At 42.2% G+C, this 24,640-nt stretch overlaps 1 protein-coding gene across 3 annotated transcripts in view; it reads left to right on the top strand.

Moving 5' to 3' along the window:
* The window catches only part of LOC126215365 (uridine phosphorylase 1), a 415,530-nt gene that overhangs the window by 291,177 nt on the left and 99,713 nt on the right, over positions 1-24,640 (top strand). The window contains exon 1 of one of the 3 annotated variants that reach the window (XM_049942058.1): positions 24,257-24,389. The exons of the other annotated variants lie outside the window; for them this stretch is intronic. Within the exon in view, the coding sequence (XP_049798015.1) occupies positions 24,286-24,389 (104 nt within the window). The 5' untranslated portion in view covers positions 24,257-24,285. Of the gene's footprint in view, positions 1-24,256; positions 24,390-24,640 lie in introns of those variants that run through there. 3 annotated transcript variants of the gene reach the window in all.

The following is a 24,640-nucleotide window of genomic DNA, read 5'->3' on the forward strand; positions in this document are numbered from 1 at the left end:
CTTCCGCAGAATTTTTCAAAAAAAGAGACTCGGGAAAATTTCAATCTTGTAAAAAAATTATGTGCCACATATTGCGAAAAAAATTGTGATAACAGTTATGAATAGCTCCCAGAAAATCCTAACGGCATTTTTGTCTGAAGATACTACATTGGAGCGTCAAAGACACTGGTGTAGTAGCTGGCCGGAGTGGCCGAGCGGTTCTAGGCGCTACAGTCTGGAACCGCGCACCCGCTACGGTCGCAGGTTCGAATCCTGTCTCGGGCATGGATGTGTGTGAGGTCCTTAGGTTAGTTAGGTTTAAGTAGTTCTAATTTCTAGGGGACTGATTACCTCAGAAGTTGAGTCCCATAGTGCTCAGAGCCATTTGAACCATTTGAACACTGGTGTAGGCATGCGTATTCAAATGGAGAGAGATGTGTAAACAGGCAGAATACAGAGCTGCATTCGGCAGTGCCTTTATAATACAAGTGTCTGGCGCTGTTGATGGTCGGTTACTGCTGCTACAATGGCAGGTTATCAAGATTTAAGTGAGTTTGGGCGTGATGTTATAATCGGTGGACGAGCGATGGGACACAGCATCTCCGAGGTAGCTATGAAGTGGGGATTTTCTCATACGACCATTTCACGAGTGTACCGTGAATATCAGGAATCTGGGAAAGCATCAAATATCCGACATCGCTGCAGCCGGAAAAAGTTCCTGCAACAAGAGGGCCAACGGCGACTGAAAACAATCGTTCAATGTCACAGAAGTGCAACTCTTCCACAAATTGCTGCAGATTTCAATGCTGGTCCATAAAGTGTCAGCGTGCGAACGATTCAACTAAAATATCACCGACATGGGATTTCGGAGCAGAAGGCCCAGTCGTGCACCCTTGATGACCGTACGACAAAAATGTTTACGCCTCGCCTGGGCCCGTCAGCACCGACATTGGACAGTCGATGACTGGAAACATGTTGCCTGGTAGGATGAGTCTCGTTTCAAACTGAATCGAGCCGATGGACGTGTACGGGTATGGAGACAACGTCATGAATCGATGAATCCTGTATGTCGACGGGGGACTGTTCAAGCCGGTAGAGGCTCTGTAATGGTGTGGGGCGTGTACAGTTGGAGATATGGGACCTCTGGTACGTCTAGATACGACTCTGACAAGATGACTCGTATATAGGCACCCTGTCTGATCTCTGATCACCTGCATCCATTCGTGTCCATTGTGCATTAAGACGGGTAATTCCAGCAGGACAATGCGACAATCCACAAATCCAGAATTGCTACAGAGTGGATCCAGGAACACTCTTCTGAGTTTCAACACTTCCGCTGGTCGCCAAACTCCCCAGACATGAACATTATTGAGCATATTTGGGATGCCTTGCACCAAGCTGTTCAGAAGAGATCTCCATCCCTCTTACTCTTACGGATTTATGAATAGTCTTGCTGGATTCGTTGTCAATTCCCTCCAGCACTACTTCAGACATTAGTCGCGTCCATTCCACGCCGTGTTGTGGTACTACTGCATGCGCGCGGGGAACCTACACCATATTAGGTAGGTGTATCACTTTCTTTGGGTCTTCAGTGTAGTTTATGGGAAAATTGCGATTATGAGGAGCCAATTTTACTGTGTGACACCTGGCGCACCGTCCACTAAGAAGTGCAAATATGTGCGCACAAATAAATTTAAACTCGCTAACTATACTGTTAAGGTAGTAGCAGAGGCAGAAGTGGAGCCATGCTGGGAGAATTTTGAAGCCAACTATTTAGGATAATATCGCTAGTAGTTTAAAGTCGATATACGTCATTACCCTTTGGAATGCTACCCATCTTATTTTACCTTGACAGCCGGGGAGGGTCGCTGTCGTATTAAACAGGCTACACAAACGATACCCGAAAAACGTGTCGTTGCCCTATTTACTGTTTACCGGTAACTGTCATGACATGAATCATACTGACTTGAGGCGAATGCACCCCGCAGCATAGCACAAGTACGCACCAGTGCAATCTACACAAGATTTCGCCGCACTAAAGTCGGAACGGTTTTGACGCGACTGGGCTGACTGTGCGCCGTTCTCCCGACTATAGTCCACCGTGTTGCAACGTCACGACGCTATGTGGCATCTCATATCACGCCCAGATATGCCATTATAGGAAAAGGAAAAGAAGGGTATGTGGGTTTCAGAAATCGGTAAAAAGGCTCCGTGAAGAGGGAGGGTTTTATATCAGCCTGTTGATGTTATTGTGTTTGGACGTTCTACCTGCGGATCCTCATCAATGACAGACAGTTCTTGCAAGAACCGCGCGTCTCCACAAAAGGTGGCATTCCCTGAACAACTAGAGAGCTCCATTCACGAGAGCGCACACATTGTGGGCGAGACAAGGAGCTGTATAGGCTGGCGCCACCTTTCGGAATGTGTGTTCCTGTGTTCCCTATAGAGTCCCTTGTCCGGTACGCCACTTGTCTACCTGCGCATTCAGTTTTTGTACCGGCGTTTAGGAGAGAGCTACCAACCGATTCGTCAGTTCTCGATTTAAAATAAGTTTCGAAAATATCGATCGGTCGAAAATGCGTCATTTTGGAACTAGTCCATATTTGCACACGGAGAAAACCTATAATTGTGGGATGCAAGTGATGTTGAACGCGGAGAAAGTCGGTTCGATTTCTGCTGGTTTTAGACATAATCAATAGCGTTGGGACACGAAGAAGGTGAGAGGTGATGTGCAGTTCTGGTTTCTAGCTGATGTTTTGGGAACCTGTTTCTCGCATCTTTTACCTATTAAGATTGTCGGATTCCTTTCGTATATCAGGGCTCCTCAAAAAGTAAGGTGACTTTTCAAATTGCGCGGGCAACGTACGTTTGATCATCGATCTTTTTTTTGTTATGTTTGTACACATGTTCCGAGCAAATTTGCACAGTCTCAAGTGTGCAGCACACTTCGTTTGTTTTTGACACATAAACGTGTTTTAGTGTGCTAGGCGATTTTCGATTATTATAAAAAATGGAGCACAGAATTTGCATTAAATTTTGAGTGAAAAATGGAATCAAGTGCTTTAAAACACTTGAAATGTTGACAGTGCCATACGGTGAGTCTGCTCTAAGTAAAAAAAGAAAAAAAGTTTACAAGTGGTACAAGCTCTTCCAAGATAGCCGTGAAGATGCCAATGATCAACGTCGCTCTAAACGCCCCAGCATTCAACAACAGATGATTACGTCGAAGCTGTGAAGAGTTTTGGAAAATCGTCGAATTACCGTACGAGGAGTTGCTGAGGATGTTGGCATATCGGTCGGCTCGTATCATGCAGTTTCATCGGATTTCTGGAGCATGAGACGTGTGTCGGCAAAGTTTGTTTCAAAACTTCTCAATTTTGATCAGAAGAACCGTCGTGTGAGCATCGCTGAGGAGCTCTCCGACGTCAATGATGATCCTGATTTGCTCAAAAAGGTCATAACTAATGACGGAACATGGGTTTACGGTTACGACGTCGAAATCAAAGCCCAATCGTCCCAACGGACGCATCCTCGAGAGTCAAGACCGAAAAAATGCACGCCAAGTTCGATCAAATGTCAAAGTTTTGCTCACTGGTTTTTTTTTTTTTACCGTGGCGTAGTGCATCATGAACTGTTGCCTCTAGATCGTGCGGTCAATAAGCAGTATTACCTTGACGTTTTGCGCCGTTTGCGAGAAGCAATATTTAAAAAAAACATTCGGAATTGTGGAAAAACAAATCATGGCGTTTCAAAAATAGTTCAAATGGCTCTGAGCACTATGCGACTTAACGTCTGAGGTCATCAATCGCCTAGAACTTAGAACTAATTAAACCTAACTAACCTGACATCACACACATCCATGCCCGAGGCAGGATTCGAACCTGCGACCGTAGCAGCAGCGCGGTTCCAGACTGTAGCGCCTAGAACCGCACGGCCACTCCGACCGGCAATCATGGCTTTTGCATCACGACATTGCACCTGCTCATTCATCGTTGCTCGTGAGAGATTTTTTTGGCCAAAAACAACACGACAATCATGCCTCGGCCACCGTATTCACCGGAATTGGCGCCCGGCGAATTTTTCCTGTTCCCAAATCTGAAGAGACCTATGAAAGGACGAAGATTTTCAACGATTGAGGAAATAAAAATTGCTTCGCTGGAAGTACTCAAGGCTGCACCAAAAAGTGCTTACGAGAAGTGATTCGAGGATTGGAGGAAGCGTTGGCAGAAGTATACTGTATCTGAGGGGGATTTCTTTGAAGAAGACAACATGAGTATTGATGAATAAGTACCTTACTTTTTTAACACACCTCGTGTATCTAAAAAGTCTAAGTAGGTTTCAGCATTGTATTCTCATGAAACTCCCTGGGAGACTACAGCTGTGGCCCGGACCGGGACTCGAACCTGGAACCTTAGCCTTTCACGGACAACTGTTCTACAGAGTGAGCTATTCGAGCACGGCCCGCGACTCACCTTCACAGCTTTACCTTTACTATTGCCAGTACCTCACCTCTTGCCTTCCTGCAGTATCATTCCTTAGTGACCGTAGAGCGAGCGCCCGTGCGTGCATGAGTACACGTGTAGTCTGTTACTAACTACACAGGGTGGTCACAAACAGTGTGAAAATCTTGTAAGTGTGTTGCAGGGTAGGTTGTGCTGAGAAATAACTGTTAAGAAGGAAAATTCGATACGTTGCGCCTTTTCCTAGCTAATTAGCATTGAAGTTAGCCAATAACGCCGTTGCGCGCGCGAATTCAAGCGGCCCGCATACGATGTCGGGTAACGTGTTCGTCGTTCGGTTTCCTAAAGCCGAAGAAGACAGCGGAACAGAAATTGGACATGGGTCGGTAGTGGGGATCGGACCAGAGCCAAAGGCTGAGCAGTCTCGTGCGCTAGCAGCTACGCCATGATAACAACTGAAACTAATCGTATCAGTTATTTGGAAAAGGGATAGTGCCCCAGAAAGTACGAGGGTCACTCCTAAAGAAATGCACACTATTTTTGTAAAAGTACAGTTTTCATTCTGCATATGTGAAAGTTTTACAGTGTGTAGATACATCCTTCCCGCTTGTTTTCAAACTTGTTCAACCTGTTCCCGTGAGTGGCGCCGTCAAAGCATGTCTTCAAGGTGGTTGCTACACTTGACGTTCGTCAGAAGCAACGTGCTGACTTAGAATTCCTGTGCTGTGAAAACGAGACAGTGCGAAACATCCACAAGAGGTTGAAAAAGGTGTATGGAGATGCTGCTGTCGGTCGCAGTACAGTTAGTCGGTGGGCAAGCAGGTTACATGATGAAAGCGGGCACGGCAATATTGAGGATTGTCCTCGCAGCGGCAGGCCTCGTACTGCACGCACTCCAGACAATGTGCAGAGAGTTAACGAATTGGTGACTGCTGACAGACGCATGACAGTGAACGAATTGTCACGCTACGTTGGGATAGGGGAAGGAAGTGTTCGCAGAATACTGAAAGTGTTGGCTTTAATAAAGGTTTCTGCCAAATGGGTTTCCAGGATGTTGACAGTGGCTCAAAAAAACAAGGAAAACGGTACGCAGCAAACTTTTTGCAACAGTACGAGAATGGTGGAGATGAATTTTTTGGAATAATTGTGACAGGTCATGAGACATGGCTCCATCATTTTTCACCAGAGACGAAGGGGCGATCAATGGAGTGGCACCATGGAATTTCACCCAAGAAAAAAAAATATTCAAAACCACACCTTCTGCTGGAAAAGTTATGGCTACGTTGTTTTTAGATTCCGAAGGACTCTTGCTTGTGTACGTCATGCCAAGTGGAACCACCATAAATTCTGATGCATATGTGACGACACTGAAGAAACTTCAAGCTCGACTGTCGTGTTCGATCACATCGGCAAAAGCAGGATGTTTTGCTGTTGCACGACAATGCACAGCCACATGTCAGTCAAAAAACCTTGGAAGCGATCACAAAACTCGGATGGACAACACTGAAACACCCGCCTTACAGTCCTGACCTGGCTGCATGTGACTATCATCCCTTTGGGAAACTGAAAGACTCTCTTCGCGGAACAAGGTTTGAAGATGATGACTCCCCTGTGCACGCTGCCAAACATAGGCTCCAACAGGTTGGTCCAGAATTTTACCGCGGGTATACAGGCGCTGGTTCCAAGATGGCGAAAGGCATTTGAGAGGGATGGAAATTATGTGGAGAAATGAAAATATTGTTCCTAAAGGATGAATCTACACACTGTAAAACTTTCAAACATGTAGAATAAAAGATGGATTTAAAAAAAAATAGTGTGCATTTCTTTTGGAGTGACCCTTGTAAACTGTAAATTTACAATTTACACAATGGATTTAAGCATGGAGTCAAGAGAGTTTCCTTGTAGCAGTTGACCTCAGGATGAAACAATATACATCATTACAACATACCTTAGCCATCGACTATGATCAGTGATCGAATTTGAATGTACTGGAGATGATCCATTTTTCGAACCTTCTCTTTGCAGCGGAAGGATTGTGTTATTCAAACTCGTATTATTAATATTCTTTATAGCAATAAAAGTATGCATTATGAGCTTACAGATTTACTCGTAATGTACCCAAAACGCAAACAAAAAGCAAAATACAGCAAAGCAGCCAATGGTGGATATGCTTCATCTTTATCTCGTCCATCCTTCACAAGCCACTGCAAACACTGTAATAAAATTAATTGTATTCGTCAGGTGTGTATTGTAAAATTTTCTTTCATCGTTTAGTTTTCTTTTTTATGCAAAGTTCACCACGCGCTTGTTCATATGGACATGGTCCCTTCTCTGATTCATTACTCTTCAGACTAGCACTTTGTTGTTACACCAAATGATATGTACAGATATAACTATCATTTATCTCCGGTAAACGTAATTTAAGAAAGAGAGGACGTGATGCCTTTTCCAATTAATATATTCAGTTTTATATCGCAGACCGCTTGAATCTGCGCCCGCAACCGACTGTGTGACTAAATTCACTGCTAATTAACTCTGAAACGGCGCAACATATCAAATTTTTTTTCTGCACAATTTTTTCTCAGCACAACCTTACAAACTTTTTACTATTTCTGGCAACTCTGTATATTGCCTGTGCGAAATATTCTCGCCGGCGGAAAACAATGGTAGCACTAATCGTGCGAAATGTCTACAATATTATTTTGTCAAGTAAATAGATTGGAGACATCTGCAAAGAAATCGCTCCGTATTACACTACCATAATGCAGAAAACTCACGTAGAATGTTTTATAAGCTCTGTAAATAAGGTAACGGAAAGACTCAACGTTCATCTTTAGGAAGCTATGGAGATGACTGCTAAAGTTGTAAATGTAAGAGGAAAAACTTTGCGGAATAATGCGAAGTAGTGTGAGAAAGCCAGAAACACGGCATGCGTTAATTCATACTCGCAACATGGTACAGAAGTGTTGTCTACGTGATCACAAATAGGCGAACGGTATACATTACATTCCGTAGCTACAGCGACACCTTATTCCATATACCTCAGGTAGGTGTGCTGTTGTACTCGACAGAAATAAACCTCCCAAATCCTACGTTGTGCCCAAGCATTGTGTTTCTTGCATTCACTATTTTTGATTCCTTATTTTGTCAATTTATTTGACCTTAAACAGTTTCTAACAACACCGTTTTGAACACATTTATAATCTTTTCACATCTGAATTCTCCATCGTCCATGTTCTGCATCACTGACGCATATACGTACCGTGAAACAGTCATCAAAATGCGAATGTTTGTCTAGAGTCTCTGCAGGACATTGTAAAACACCACATATAAATCTTCTAACAAGCTTCTGTATTCTGCTACTGTTGTCATCCATGTAAGTTAAGCTTTCCCTCCAAAAATGTTCCCGAATTGCTATTCACAGGAGACGTAACGGAACAGAACATCAGGCGACGTCACCTCAACATCACTTCGCTTAGCCCAGTATCGAGCGGTAAACCATCTTTATTGGCCTCTATGTCGACGGCAGGTTAATCTCAATCTTTCCTCCTCCCCACCGAACGGTAAAAGTTGGGTTATGACATCCCCTTCGTTATTCAAAAAGTCGGAATATAATATCAGAATTTACCAATGCAATGATGAAGTTTATTAATGGCCAAAAGCGAACCTCATGTTCTTGATGAAGTTTATATGGTAAACCGCTGAAAAGTTGAACAGGGGACGTATCGTCCAGTCAGTTCAAAACATCGACATTCATTTGTTGGCGAAAAGATATACATAATAGCAAACCGGTAATGCTTTGAAATTGGATATACGTCGTAATCTCCTACCGCTCTTTCTATCCATTTCTTCGCCTTCCCCCTCTGTCCCTCTCCTGTTGCCGGACAGAGTGGCCGAGCGGTTCTAGGCACCACAGTCTGGAACCGCGCGACCGCTACGATCGCCGGTTCGAATCCTGCCTCGGGCATGGATGTGTGTGATGTCCTTAGGTTAGTTAGGTTTAAGTAGTTCTAAGTTCTAGGGGACTGATGACCTCAGAAGTTAAGTCCCATAGTGCTCAGAGCCATCTGAACCATCTCCTGTTCCACCCCCTCCCCTCTGACCTCGATAGTCGCTTATAGTTACTGGAAACAAAATTTTGATTGGGAATTAAAATCGCTTGAAATAAGTGGGTTAATCGGTTGGGATCATTGGTGTGTAGCGTACGAGAGAGACCTCTGCAACTGCCGGATCGAAGAGGATGGCAGCTTCAGTGAGAGTATTTCGCATATGACGGATAGCAATATGAAGTTTCGGACGGTTCATATTCCGTAGTAGTATTCTAGCCGAACGTGGTAAGCCATAAGCACGGTTATTTTCCTGTTTATACAGGAAGAAGAATATTTATGGGACAAACAAATTGTCTAATGTTTTAATGCTCTGCTACTTTAATTTAAACTAGCTGCGAGAAAGAAAATTAAACCGCCCATTTTACAATACAACACTTCCTTTTCGCTGTCTGATTTGACCGATAACATGTTCATTTTTATTTAAAAGTACATACTCAATGTACATCGAAATGTTTAGTAGAGTTTAGTGTTGAAAAATTTGAAGCAAATCGAGATTTTTGGTAATTACGTTGAAACGTTTTATACAGCAGTAACAGCTCACCGCCCGCCGCTACTCTCACGTAGACTGTGAGGTCTCCACATATTTTTTTCTTTAATCGAATTTTTGTTATTCATAATTTGCATCAGCTTCAAAACTTTCCGCGCTAATTAAGGAAATAGACGCACAATCTTTGCCGAATGCACTTCTGACCAAAAAGAGATTCTGGTAGTTGGAGTCCAATGTTTTTTTGTTAATCATGCCTTGTTGCCACTTGTGGTGGTTCTCCCATAGAAACTTTTATCCTCTGACATATTTCTTTATACTAACCGAGAAGTGAAATACCAGTTCCTACTGATTTAGCTTTAAAAATTTCATATAACGAAATAATTATTTTCTTAAAATTCTTCATCCCCTAAGGCGTGGAATTTCGAAAAATCGCTTCTTAAACGACGCCTACAGTATAAAATCAACACACTAAATTTCAAGTTTCTATCGTTAACGGTTTGGGCTCATTTGCCTTTTATATACTGAGGTAAATAAATACATCAGACGACGTTCGATCATGTTTCGGGAGTGCATTTGGGATATTAACAACTCTTGTATCGGTTTTTCGGCTGACAACCTTTCAGCCATTCTCAAGATCGGTCACGAAATGCATTTTTAAAGCGCTTTACATTGTGAAGTAAAGGCAGTGAAGGTAATATAACAATCTTTGCTCTGAGGGCGCAGCCGTGAAATGAGGTGTCTCCACGATTTGTCGATCTGGAATCCCTCGTCATGGCTGAGCAGGTTGCCTGCTAATTGTGTTGCCACAACTTCCTTGACCATTAAATCCCAATAGGCTGAGGCTGTGGCCAATATCTTAATTTTGCCTTAATCAGTAGAATGGCCAGAGTAAATACTCTGCAGATTTATTGAACTGTAATAGCCGTTTGTATCGCTGGTGGTCAATGCAACGTTGCATTCACTGCCTGGCATTCCAAGACATGGCATCCCTAATAATAAACCAAATACTCCATAAGCGCTGTGGGTTCGCTTACTCTGCACCTGCTTTGTTTTACTCTTAAGGTGTAAATTCTTGTCCCTGCGACTCACTTTGGGCATGGCTGAAAGATTTTCAGGCAAAATATCGGTACAAGAGTTAATAATATCCGAGAAGCACTACTGAAAAAGTTGGAAAAAAACGATTGTAAGGTGATACATAGAGCCTGATTGCATTGTTCTTTGACTGTTTTGTTTTTAAGTACCAAATGACTTAAACTATTTTTCTGTTTCCTTTCATGATTTTTCAGTGTCAAAAACGGTTATTTGATGAAAACTATCCCATCAGTTTATATTCCTATTTACACACAGTGTAAGTCATTTCTTCGTCGTGGTATCGTACAAACTGAAACAGTTTTCGCTTCTGTGGAAGAACAATCAGTGGAACATATGTCGAAGTCGCCATGGAACATAGGCATTGTTCTATGAAAACGAAGCAGAATAATAAAAATAAAGACTAAGAAAACGCAGAGGACGAATCCACTACTACACCATGACTGACGCTTGTTAACGATAGTAGACAACACCGCCTCTCGCTCCAACATCAACTCTTTCTTCCCGAGAAACCTTGACTTTGACTGACGTCCCATTCTGTTCCGTCGACTGTCTGTGTGAATGTCGCCTTTTGAAATGCATCGAGTCTTCTGCCGTTCCGTTCCGTCACGGTAGAATGTACGTTTAAGGCGCTTAATTCATTCTAGGGAAAGGTTTCTCAGTTTAGGTTTTGATCTATCTCTCCTTCTACAATCTTTAACCTTATCTGCTTGTTGTATTTTGTTGTTGTTTGTGTAGGCTATTTTTATAGCTGGCAGAGTTCCGTGAGAAGTATTTGATTGTACGTACAATCTTGGCAAGATTTAATAGTAATCTAATTGCCTTCAATTTGCTGCTGTAATTAATAAAAAGTGTAACCCTTTTCACACAAATATGTTGTGTAACCTGTTAGCTCTTTAGGAGACGTGTTTCGCAAACGATTGACGTCAGTCGCCTGTGATCTCGACCTTGGATGGAGCCGAGTGGAGGGATAATATTCTGAACAGGTTACCATGTCGCCAAGTAAGCAAGTTTACGTCTGCGAACCATCATCCGGTCCTTAATGACGCCTTCACTCACAAATATCCTTGCTTTATTGTGCTAAATAGAGCTGGACAAACTACACTCTTAATCGAATGAGCTTGCAATTTTCCGATACGCCGCAGAGCTCGAAGCAGTATCGAGTACTGTTCGAACAATCGCGTGACATTTGAGTCATGCCGCGCGAGAGCAAGCGATCACAAGAAACTAGAAAATCGCTCCAAAAAGCAACTACAGCTCTGCTTGAAACTTGACAGTTTCGTGAAACAGGGGGAACTAGCATTAATTCCTACAATCGTACAAACTCTTGTTATATTTCAGCTACTTTATAATAAGAGTTGTATCTATGCTGTATCCATATGGCGTTTATGGTGTCTTCTTTGTGAAGCTGACAATCAAAGACACGAAGTATTGTCCTTCAAAAAGATTACTCGACTCTGAACTCCGTGCATTGTTTTATTAGGTTCTTTGAGATTTACCAACCGATACGCTAATGAACATTTCGATCCCTGTTCACATTTTAGAATAACATGTAAAAAAGGTGCCATTGTTTAAAACAAGATGGTAGCATACAGAGAAAATAAATTTGGAATTGTAGTATGCTTAATATACGAAATACTTCATACTAAATTATTGTAAATAATTACTATTAAAACAGTCTTGATCACGATTTATTTAACAAGGTGACCGGTTTCGACCACTACTGTGGTCATCTTCAGACCATTGAGTAGGAACCTCTTTCTCCAACAGAAAGAGGTTCCTACTCAATGGTCTGAAGATGACCACAGTAGTGGTCGAAACCGGTCACCTTGTTAAATAAATCGTGATCAAGACTGTTTTTAATAGTAATTATTTATAAGACATTGATCACTGCTGTTCCCGTAATGCATTCAAAAGTAAATTATTGTAACTAGAATTGCGAAAGTAGACAAGTGGCAAAACCAGCTGTAGAGATAGTGCCAACAGACAGGAGGTACCAGGATACGGAAAAGCTAGATAATTAGATTAAATCGTGATTGTGATTATTTACTGAGTAGATTGTATTACCCAGTTATGTATTTATTCCTGTCTTCTACTATACTCTGTTCATCATAAGAATAAACCTGATGTGAACATCACTCCGTGTATTCTTCAACGTTTGTTTGAATCTCATTGGATTTCGTTTCAAGTGGAGCAGAAGCCAAGCTGTGACCAGTACAGTAGAGTACGATCGTAGGTATACGTTTTATGCTGTGTTACACGCGGGACAACAGCTTTACCGGCGCACTGAACTTTGAGGGCACTGGCCAGCCAGCGATCCACGATCCAACTAACCTGCAATGGTGTGAGCATTTGGAGCTCAGACGTAAAAAGTGAGCAAGGAAACAATATGATGCAAAAGCGTACTGCAAGAATTTCACCGTACATGTTGAATACTGAAGCCAGTAAAGCTATTAATTACAGTCAGTCATCAGGTAATCTCTTAGCTCTTGCCTTATTCGCATCCGAGAAACACGTCTCAGTTCTAGAACTGTCATCTGCTACGTCGATAACGAGTCGATCAACAATAGAATCCACGAAGCCACCCAGGCGCCGCATTTTCTCCTCTTTTTTTATGAGGCGCTGTTCCTAATCCCACCAGTATTCGGCAGTGACACGTGAATAAGCTGTGTGCGTTAGTTACGGCAGCGTAACAGTGTTATTTCTCGGGCCAAATCCATTAACTTGGCTCCAGATCAGTTCTGTTGGGTTCATATTCTAGTAGTACAGTGGCAAACGTAAAAATTCAGCATTTGTATGGTGTGCTCGATGCTATGAAAATGATTGTTTTCTGTGTTTCTACAAAAAAAAAAAAAAATGGCTCTGAGCACTATGGGACTCAACTTCTGAGGTCATTAGTCCCCTATAACTTAGAACTAGTTAAACCTAACTAACCTAAGGACATCACACACATCCATACCCGAGGCAGGATACGAACCTGCGACCGTAGCGGTCTCGCGGTTCCAGACTGCAGCGCCTAGAACCGCACGGCCACTTCGGCCGGCCTGTGTTTCTACGATACGTACATACATCTGTGGTATAAAACAATGGACATAGTCCAAATAAAGAGTATTTAGTTTTTCATTTTTGCCTTCGAAAATTAGACATATGTATTCTTAATTTAGGCAGCCTTTATTAACAGACTTTCATGAAATATCCATAATGAAGAATTTATATTTAAAACGAAAACAGGAATTTCGCGTGCAATACGTAATTAGAAACAAGAAGACGTGCATTATAACAAATGATGATGAATTTTACAATTACGAGATGTTGGTATTTCAAATTGAACGAGAAAAAAATGAGTCAGTGAACACTTGAACCAGCGAACCATGGCCTGCAGTGTATAATCAATCTACTACGCTGCCGATACCGCTATAAATACAATGTGTAAGTTGGCGTTCAACTGTATGTAATACGCGTCGAAAAACTTCAGAGCCGATTATCTCTGTAAATTTATGGAAAACATTAAGAACAGCCTACTTGTCGACGCTTTTTAACCGTCTTCCAAACGCATGTTTCACTACGAAACAGTAAGCAGCCTCATTCATTTTCTGTTTGCGTATCAACAGCGCGACAATCAGAGCACAGCAGTGCAGAGGCTGTGACAGTACACGAGTTTTGAAATAAGAGCTACACAGCTAAAGAGTGGTTAAGAAATACGTTGATGGCTGTTAATACATTTGAATTTCATAAAGATTCATTTAACGTAACTTAGTAATAACATATCTCATACAAAGTAGGACCTACTTCCTAGAGCATAACAACACCAGTGTACGTGTGCTACGGCTTCTGACCAATCATCGGGTTTGTGTATGTTTACGTCTGGTTTATTCTTATGATGAACGGACTATAGTTCAGCACCTCCCCCCCCCCCCCCGTCCCCCAATCTTTGCCCATCTCTTCCTCTCCTCTCACTCTGTCTCTTCCTCCGCTCTGTCTCCACGCTATCACCCCCACTCGAATAAGAGGATTCTAGTTCTTACTCCTCCCCCTAACAGTATTTCTTTCCAGATAGTAATATGAATACCAAGCTTGATTGAAATCGATCCAGCGGTGTAGCAGGAGCTGTTTTCCCAAGTACGCACGTCACATACTTCTCATTAACATAACACATTTCACACGTATTTGCACATTTGTTTCACCTGTATCTCTAACGAATTTTGCCCTGCAGTTTCATTTTGACGTATTTCAATGTCTATGATATATCTCGCGAACTCTGTGTCATAGAATAATATAATTTTGGACGTACATACAGTGGTATATGTGAACAGTGTCTGGGAAATGTGTCACGAATAGAGTTAGTAGTAAAGAAGTAATAAATTAAAACGTTATGCGTGATGGAGCAGTTTTACTGCATGAACAGCAAAAATATACTAAGCAGTAACCTGAGATCTCAGGCTTTCCAGTAACCTGTTTCCTTTCTTCATTTTGTGGGAGTTGTCAGCGAGAAAACCATAAAATTTTCAAATTCTGTGTAAAGTACGTTGCAAGTCACTAGGAGCTCTCATTCTCAAATATGGAGTGAATGAAGTGTGGGGATTTTCGCGTCATGAACTACACTCATTTTTCACTTCTATCCGTTTGAGAGGCAGTAGTCCTTAGTACCACAGCGATTCATCCCAGACATTGATTTGTGTACCAAAAACTAATCCAAAGCTACAAATTTCACTTTTTTTATTCACTCCACGACTAGTTTCGGGCCGAAACCCATTTACAAATCATCGTAACATAATCAAAAATGATACTTCTGAAGATGTGAAAGCCGTGTCAAAAATGTTCAAAGAACAGTTACAGCACATACAGAAAATCTGTATGCGCTGTAATTGTTGGTTGCACATTTTTGACACGGTTTTCACATCTTAGGAAATACCATTTTTGATTATGTTACGATGATTTGTAAATGGGTCTCGGCCCGAAACTGGTTATCGAGTGAATAAACAAAAAAGTGAAATTTGCAACTTTGAGCTGCTTTTCCGTTGTGCTAATTAACAGAAGTTGTTGACACACAGCTACTACAGCATGCTGGAAGTTACCAGGTATATGTGTACCACGTTTGGTTGAAATCGGTCCAGTAGTTTAGGAGGGGATGTGGAAAACACACACACACGCGTACACATTTTTATAATATGTATGAATTTACTTTTGCTGGGTATTCCGTGTAACTAATCACTTCTTTCTCTCATAACTTCACAAATGTTGTTGTTGTTGTTATCGCTGTCATCGTCGTCGTCTTTAGTCTGAAGACTGGTTCGTTGCCGGCCGTTGTAGCCGAGTGGTTCTAGGCGCTCCAGTCTGGAACCGCGCGACCGCTACGGTCGCAGGTTCGAATCTTGCCTCGGTCATAGATGTGTGTGATGTCCTTACGTTAGTTAGGTTTAAATAGCTCTAAGTTCTAGGGGACTGATGACCTCAGATGTTAAATCACATAGCGCTCCGAGCCATTTGAACTGGTTCGTTGCCTCTCTCCACGTTGGTTTATTTTGTAGAGGTCTCTCTCTCTCTCTCTCTCTGTGAATGTGTGCTGTAACACATTCCATTTGAACGCGCTTATTGTATTCAAACTCTGATCCCAGCCCAGTCATGTTACCCTAATGCTTAATCACAAACTTAACTATTGCACGATGCATCAGGCTGCATCCTACGTCTATGTCTCTGTTTTCGTTCTGTGAACCATTCTCTTTCCAATATTCGTATTATAAGGGATTCTGAAGGTGGCAGGGGTAGAATACAGGGAGCGAAAGGCAATTTACAATTTGTACAGAAACCAGATGGCAGTTATAAGAGTCGAGGGGTATGAAAGGGAAGCAGTGGTTGGGAAGGGAGTGAGACAGGGTTGTAGCCTCTCCCCGATGTTATTCAATCTGTATATTGAGCAAGCAGTGAAGGAAACAAAAGAAAAATTCGGAGTAGGTATTAAAATCCATGGAGAAGAAATAAAAACGTTGAGGTTCTCCGATGACATTGTAATTCTGTCAGAGACAGCAAAGGACTTGGAAGAGCAGTTGAACGGAATGGACAGTGTCTCTGAAGGAGGATATAAGATGAACATCAACAAAAGCAAAACGAGGATAATGGAATGTAGTCAAATTAAATCGGGAGATGCTGAGGGAATTAGATTAGGAAATGAGACACTTAAAGTAGTAAAGGAGTTTTGCTATTTGGGTAGCAAAATAACTGATGATGGTCGAAGTAGAGAGGATATAAAATGTAGACTGGCAATGGCAAGGAAAGCGCTTCTGAAGAAGAGAAATTTGTTAACATCGAGTATAGATTGTCAGGAAGTCATTTCTGAAAGTATTTGTATGGCGTGTAGCCATGTATGGAAGTGAAACGTGGACGATAAATAGTTTTGACAAGAAGAGAATTGAAGCTTTTGAAATGTGGTGCTACAGAAGAATGCTGAAGATTAGATGCGTAGATCACATAACTAATGAGAAAGTATTGAATAGGATTGGGGAGAAGAGAAGTTTCTCGCACAACTTGACTAGAAGAATGGATCGGTTGGTAGGACGTGTTCTGAGGCATCAAGGAATCACGAATTTAGTATTGGAGGGCAGCGTGGAGGGTAAAAATCGTAGAGGGAGACCAAGAGATGAATACACTAAGCAGATTCAGAAGGATGTAGGCTGCAGTAGGTACTGGGAGATGAAGAAGATTGCACAGGATAGAGTAGCATGGAGAGCTGCATCAAACCAGTCTCAGGACTGAAGACCACAACAAGAACAAGGGATTAGTGTAATTAACCAACCCTATAACCAACCCTAAAAATCTAAACAAAGTTCTGTGTGTGTGTGTGTGTGTGTGTGTGTGTGTGTGTGTGTGTGTGTGTGTGTGTGTGCGTGCAGTAGAACACTGCAGCCCTCTATCTCATTGTGGTAGGACTCGTGGTAGAAACACTTGATTCGTCAAATGGAGGCCACGTGTTGTTGGATGCGTCAGCGTTGCTCAAGGGTAAGCGGCCGCTCAGTAGCCCATTAGCCCCCAAGTAGAATGGATTGCGAAATACTTTCTGAACTTTCACTGCAGGAAAATTTCTGTGTCAAGACTGTGTTTGCGGGACCTTGCAATCGCTGGAGAGACACCTGGATAACTGGAACGAGGCGCCAAGAAAACGCAAACACGCTTCGCTGCATAAACAGAACTGCTAAAGAAGGCCAATGGATTTATGTATTAATGGTCTCGTGGGTTGGAGAAAGGAAGAATATAAATCGTGTTGGGCTACCACACTGACAAGGGAGGCCACGACGTTTGGAACGCGAATTTACTGTAAACTTCGTACACTCGTAGTACTCCATGAGGACAACAAAATGTGAAAGCAGTAGCGCCTACTTCTCAAGCGTTACTGAGAAAATCGCAAGATAATTTCGGTCGTCAAATATACAGGGTGTTACAAAAAGGTACGGCCAAACTTTCAGGAAAAATTCCTCACACACAAATAAAGAAAAGATGTTATGTGGACATGTGTCCGGAAACGCTTACTTTCCATGTTAGAGCTAATTTTAGTTTCGTCAGTATGTACTGTACTTCCTCGATTCACCGCCAGTTGGCCCAATTGAAGGAAGGTAATGTTGACTTCGGTGCTTGTGTTGACATGCGACTCATTGCTCTACAAAATGGCTCGGAGCACTATGGGACGTAACTTCTAAGGTCATCAGTCCCCTAGAACTTAGAACTACTTAAACCTAACTAACCTAAGGACATCACACACATCCATTCCTGAGGCAGGATTCGAACCTGCGACCGTATCGGTCGAGCGGTTCCAGACTGAAGCGCCTAGAACCGCTCGGCCACAACGGCCGGCGCCATTGCTCTACAGTACTAGCATCGAGCACATCAGTACGTAGCATCAACAGGTTAGTGTTCATCACGAACGTGGTTTTCCAGTCAATGCAATGTTTACAAATGCGGAGTTGGCAGATGCCCATTTGATGTATGGATTAGCACGGGGCAATAGCCGTGACGCGGTACGTTTGTATCGAGACAGATTTCAAGAACGAAGGTGTCCCAACAGGAAGACGTTCGAAGCAATTGATCGGCGTCTTAGGGAGCACAGAACATTCCAGCCTATGACTCGCGACTGGGGAAGACCTAGAACGACGAGGACACCTGCAAATGACAAGGCAATTCTTCGTGCAGTTGACGATAACCCTAATGTTAGCGTCAGAGAAGTTGCTGCTGTACAAGGTAACGTTGACCACGTCACTGTATGGAGAGTGCTACGGGAGAACCAGTTGTTTCCGTACCATGTACAGCGTGTGCAGGAACTATAAGCAGCTGATTGGCCTCCACGGGTACACTTCTGCGAATGGTTCATCCGACAATGTGTCAATCCTCATTTGAGTGCAAATGTTCTCTTTACGGACGAGGCTTCATTCCAACGTGATCAAATTGTAAATTTTCACAATCAACATGTGTGGGCTGACGAGAATCCGCACGCAATTGTGCAATCACGTCATCAACACAGATTTTCTGTGAACGTTTTGGCAGGCATTGTTGGTGATGTCTTGATTGGGCCCCATGTTTCTCCACCTACGCTCAATGGAGCACGTTATCATGATTTCATACCTGTACTGCTAGAACATGTGCCTTTATGACAACATGTGGTTCATGCACGATGGAGCTCCTGCACATTTCAGTTGAAGTGTTCGTACGCTTCTCAACAACAGATTCGGTGACCGAGGGATTTGTAGAGGCGGACCAATTCCGTGGCCTCCACGCTCTCTTGACCTCAACCCTCTTGACTTTCATTTATGGGGGCATTTGAAAGTTCTTGTCTACGCAACCCCGGTACCAAATGTACAGACTCTTCGTGCTCGTATTGTGGACGGCTGTGATCCAATACATATTTTCTTTCTTTGTGTGTGAGGAATTTTTCCTGAAAGTTTGGCCGTACCTTTTTGTAACACCCTGTATATCTGTGCGTGGCCATTTTAACCATGAAGCGGCTGAAGCCTAGTGGTGGCGGCACGGTAGCTCAGCGTGTTCGGTCAGAGCGTTAGCTTTCCTTTCTAATGAAAAAACTGAGCGAACGGATCAACGAACAAATTGAATGGGTGTCATCGGACGTCCGCCCTGACAAAATTTAACAATACAGAATAATTTTTAGTTATTATTATTATTATTATTTTAGAGAGAAGTGGTTGGCGTTAAAGCCGTTGGATCCCTTATCATTTAGCTACAATATAGCAGGTCAGCAACTGGAAGCAGTTAATTGCATAAATTATCTGGGAGTACGCATTAGGAGTGGTTTAAAATGAAATGATCATATAAAATTTATCGTCGTTAAAGCAGATGCCAGACTGAGATTCATTTGAAGAATCCTAAGGAAATGCAATCCGAAAACAAGGAAGTAGGTTACAGTACGCTTGTTCGCCCACTGCTTGAATACTGCTCAGCAGTGTGGGATCCGTACCAGATAGGGTTGATAGAAGAGATAGAGAAGATCCGACGGAGAGCAGCTCGCTTCGTTACAGGATCATTTAGTAATCGCGAAAGCGTTACGGAGATGATAGATAAACTCCAGTGGAAGAGTCTGCAGGAGAGACGCTCAGTAGCTCGGTACGGGCTTTTGTTGAAGTTTCGAGAACATACATTCACCGAAGTGTCAAGCAGTATATTGCTCCCTCCAACGTATATCTCTCGAAGAGACCATGATGATAAAATCAGAGAGATTAGAGCCCACACAGAAGCATACCGACAATCCTTCTTTCCACGAGCAATACGAGACTGGAATAGAAGGGAGAACCGATAGAGGTACTCAAGGTACCCTCCGCTACACACCGTCAGGAGGCTTTCGGAGTATGGATGTAGATGTAGATGTAGATTGAGTTTCGTTTTATTTTCGACACAGTCATTTTCTTTACTATTTATATTACAATTGATATAATGGGGAAAATACGTGTAATCGGATGAACTTTTATTAAATTTACAATGTTATTTGGCAGTCTACTTTTTTACTATCACAAATAATATAATATTCATAACCACCGACTAGTAAACGAACAAACGCATAAAGTGATACTGAAAATGTATGCTTGTTCGTGTCTTCAAAACTGTTCGTATTTAATCGAAAGAGAACGAGAAATTGCTTCTTGGAAGACGCTATTAAAATACACTCGATACTGCATAACCAATTATCAGCGCCGACTTTTAAGGAAATACTGCGTTATGCATGGTTTGCTTCCAAACTATCGTCTAAAAGAGAGGTTTTTGAAAATGTTAACGAGGTTTGTTTTTCCACGGAAAACGTCAAAAGACCTTGCGTATGCGGAAACATAGCATTTATTCAATGCAGCTGGTGCCGTTTATGTTTTCCCTATTTTTACAAAAAGTACCATCCCGTAACTTGTACTCGTAATGTCGAAAGCGACGATTAATTGTACATCTTTCGAAAGCCGTCTGTGCCGGTCAAAATTTGGAGGTAACAAGTCGTTTCGGGCTCCTTCCAGGTATAAGGGATTTGTCAAATTACGGACAAGTAGACTTTTCAGTATCACTTTATGCGTTTGGTAGTTTACTAGTCGATAGTTACGAATACTACATTATTTGCGATAATAAATAGAAGACTGCCAAATAACATTGTAAATTTAATAAAAGTTCATCAGATTACACGTATTTTCCCCATCAATTGTAATATAAATAGTAAAGAAAATCATTGTGTTGAAAAGAATAACAATAAAAAAAACAGACGAACGGGACTCGATCCAGCGATTACGGGGCTTGAACGCTAACCACTCGGCTGCCGCCGCTTCATGGTGCTGCTCGATCCATAAGTTCTTCACAGATTGCGGAGCGAAGGTCTTGAGCCTTGGGATGAACTCGGCGAAAACACGATGGATTCCAACATTCTGTGTCAGGGTTCACGACATAATCCAAATGAAATGTTAAGAGTCTTCTGCAAGCTCTTGGACAATCAGTTTTCGATTGGCAAGCATAGTTTCGTTGACGCTCCTGACATGAGCGTCGTCGGTAAAGGTCGAAGGGCGCCCTGAACGATGGACATCTTTAACTTCAGTCCGGCCATTTTTAAACCGTGTGCACCATTCGCAACACCGAGTATGGCTTAAGCCAGGGGTCTCCAAACATTTTAGCCTAAGGGCCACACTGGCTTTTCCACCGAGCACCAAGGGCCGCGACCTACCTGCAGTTTGCCAAAGTTTTCTTGTGGCCTGATACCCCAGTACCGCTGGGAACTTCTCGGTACAGTTCAGAAGTTTTTGTGGTGCTTAATGCAGTTGCCAATCTTTACTGAGTGGCACTGCAGTAGGCATTAAGCAGTGAACTGTGGACTTAATTTCATTTCAGTTACAATGCTACAAAGAAATACTATATAATTTTTTCATAATGAGGGGCGACAGTCATAATATATTTCATTAACGTCAGTACCGCTATTAGACGGTTGTTTATTTACAGTGTTACATTTACACTTTACACAATCATGATTTCGGCTTCAAAGTGCCATTATCAAGTATTTTCTGAAAGCAGGTTAGACAATAACACTGAAATACATAACAAGTGATATAATCGTATAACAATCCATATTTGTAATGTCTGCTTACAAGTGTTACAAATTGGCTAAGATGGCTTTCATATGTGGTAGCTGATTCAGTTGTTAACATTACTATGTCATTTTTATGTCATATAAATAAGATGTCACTACTATAACATGTAAATAAGATTTATAGCACCAAGATTACAGCCATATGTATCAATACCACGGTGTACTCACGTCTGTAATTGTATCTCATCAACCATTAACAAATACTATGATATCCCCACTTTTTATATTATGTTAAATTTAAATGTGCTGTTTAACTTGAATTTTTTTTTTACTTTTATTTACTTAAATGCTTTTATGTACATGACATGTTCCACAAACCTGTGTTATTTGCACTTGTTCCTAAGTAATGTTCCAACACGTATAAGCCAGGAAGTTGTTTTTGAAATGATTATTCAAGACTGAAAAAATAGCACTAAACATATTTTTTACGCGAAATAACGTTCGTTAAGCAGGTTAGTTTCTTACGTTTTTCCGCTCGTTGTGCTAATCACTCGTTATGGGATGTGCTCGATAAGGAAGGTTCGAAGGTAATAAAAAAATAAAATACGACGGACCGGGTACCACGCATGTCTGGCCCATTACCGCGGGCCGGTAATTGGCCCGCGGGCCGTAATTTGGAGACCCCTGGCTTAAGCATTCAACACCGTAAGCTTCCTGCATCATTTGGTGTGTCGGTGTAAAGGTATTATTGAGTTTCACGCAAAATTTAACGCAGACGCGTTGCTCTGCTCTCTCGATAATCGCAATCCGTGCGACACAATCTTCTACTCAATACAGCACTGAACAGTAGACTTGGCCACTGTTTCTATGTTTCGATACAGTGTATCGATACGTGGAACTGTTTCAGTGTTTCGGAACGGCTGTGGTTCACTGTTTCGAAACAGTGGTGTTTCATTCCGCCCCTGTCTCGGATAACCGCACCAGATTCGATCTCGAGCCAGACACAGAAACTGTATCGTTGTTTCAAAATAAGGCTGTTTCAGTCCACCTGTGCTTGTATCGAAACAGTGATGTTTCATTCCGCTCTGTGTCGGACGAGATTCGGGCTCGGCACAGGTACTGAAGCACAACATAACACTTCATGAAACACTTTCAAGAGTGTCGAAATCTTTTTGACAAGCAATAGTATGAAGCTTAAGATATCCGAAAATAAAGCTTCGTTTCTAGCTGACTGTCCTATTACGAAATGGTGTAATATCTGTTTTATAAACACTAACCAAACAATAAAACAACGCATACTATTCACATTCAAAATAATAAATATGTGAAAATCATTCGATTAAATTACACTTTTTTTATAACATACGGTTCTCTTTTCATCTACAGTAATCGTATTAAGAAACGCAAGTAAGCCTACAACATTTTGAATAAAAAAAGGCGCAGAGTGGCAGTTATTAGACATACACATAAATTTGATGTCGGTATAATTGCAAGCAATCTGTTTGACATATCACTGATGGTGAACGGGAAGGGCTGGGAAGCATGGTGAATTTATAGTAACGGTTCGAAACACCTTGAAAGACAAAATTTTTTTCTGTTATATTTTGTTATTTATTCGAATTATTTGGCGTTATTTGTGAGATAATAGTCACTGTGCCTATTATCCACAGTGATTCCCTTTGTGTGCATGGAAATTAGCAGGATGGGTATATTACCCATACTAACGGAATGTGGGAATCCCAGTAGCATATCCGTTGTTTCTACAGTTTTCTCCCACCTCCAGTTCCGTTCGTGGTGGTTCTTCTGTCTTCAGCTATGGCTGTCCTCAGCCAATTGAAAAGTACGAAAGTCACACAACACGAAGGCAGCGTATTTGCTGCAGGAAATACGAAACTGCCAAGACACCCAAGTGTAGCGCTCTCGCACCTCATTTGTGTTTATATGGACATACTTATACAGTAGACATTCAATATGATAAAATGTGTAGGTTTATTAGATTACAAACTGTTTCACTGTTTCGAAACAGCGTATCGAAACATTACGTTGTACTGTTTCATTTGTTTCGAAACAGTTACGTGTTTCAATTTGCCCATCTCTACTGAACAGTTAACTAACAGACGGACAACAATGAAACTTCCAACAGTTACCCGTTGAACATAGTCATGTGCAGGGATGTCATCCGCATTTCGCTACAACACACAATTGGTGCGAAGTTGGGAATGTTCCGGAATTTTTGGAACATCTTGCGGATGACCATGACAATAAAATCATCACTCACAACCACTGAGGGATTTATGTTTCAGAACATACCCAGACGATAATTAATATGGGAACGATTACTATTTACAGTTTTCGTATATAGGTGACCCTGAGCGAAGCGCATATCTGCGTGTTATCTTGGGAGTGAGAAGTGGGGCATTTGCGTCCAGATGAGAGTGGCGCTCAGCTGATAGGTGATGTAATCGCGGCTCTGACAGTACTGGACGGGCGCTGGGGAGGGGTGGGGGGGGGGTGGGGGGGGGAAACAAGTGCAGCGCGGTGTTTGATAACTGCGGCGGTCACCCTATGAGGGCTAGTCGTGCTTCGGAAGTTGGCGTCGCGAGGTGGTCTGCGAGAACCATGGCCGCAGTGGACGTTGTCGGTGTGAAGCCTGCCAAGATAGGCAGGGTCACGTTTAACGGCCAGGGCCAGGAGAAGCACGACGGAGAAGACGAGTCCACACGGTAAGGCGAACGTATTGTCAGCTAATTTTCACTATCATAGTCCAGTTAAAGTAAAATAACTCGTCTGACACAGTGACCTAAAGCAGTAGCCATAGTTAATTTAAAAAAAAAGTCCGCTTTCTCCGAGCGTTATCAAAAATGTTTCAGATGGCTCTGAGCACTATGGGACTTAACTTCTGAGGTCATCAGTCCCCTCGACATAGAACTACTTAAACCTATCTAACCTAAGGACATCACACACATCCATGCCC

Source organism: Schistocerca nitens, chromosome 12, assembly GCF_023898315.1.
Source record: "Schistocerca nitens isolate TAMUIC-IGC-003100 chromosome 12, iqSchNite1.1, whole genome shotgun sequence".
NCBI lineage: Eukaryota > Metazoa > Arthropoda > Insecta > Orthoptera > Acrididae > Schistocerca > Schistocerca nitens.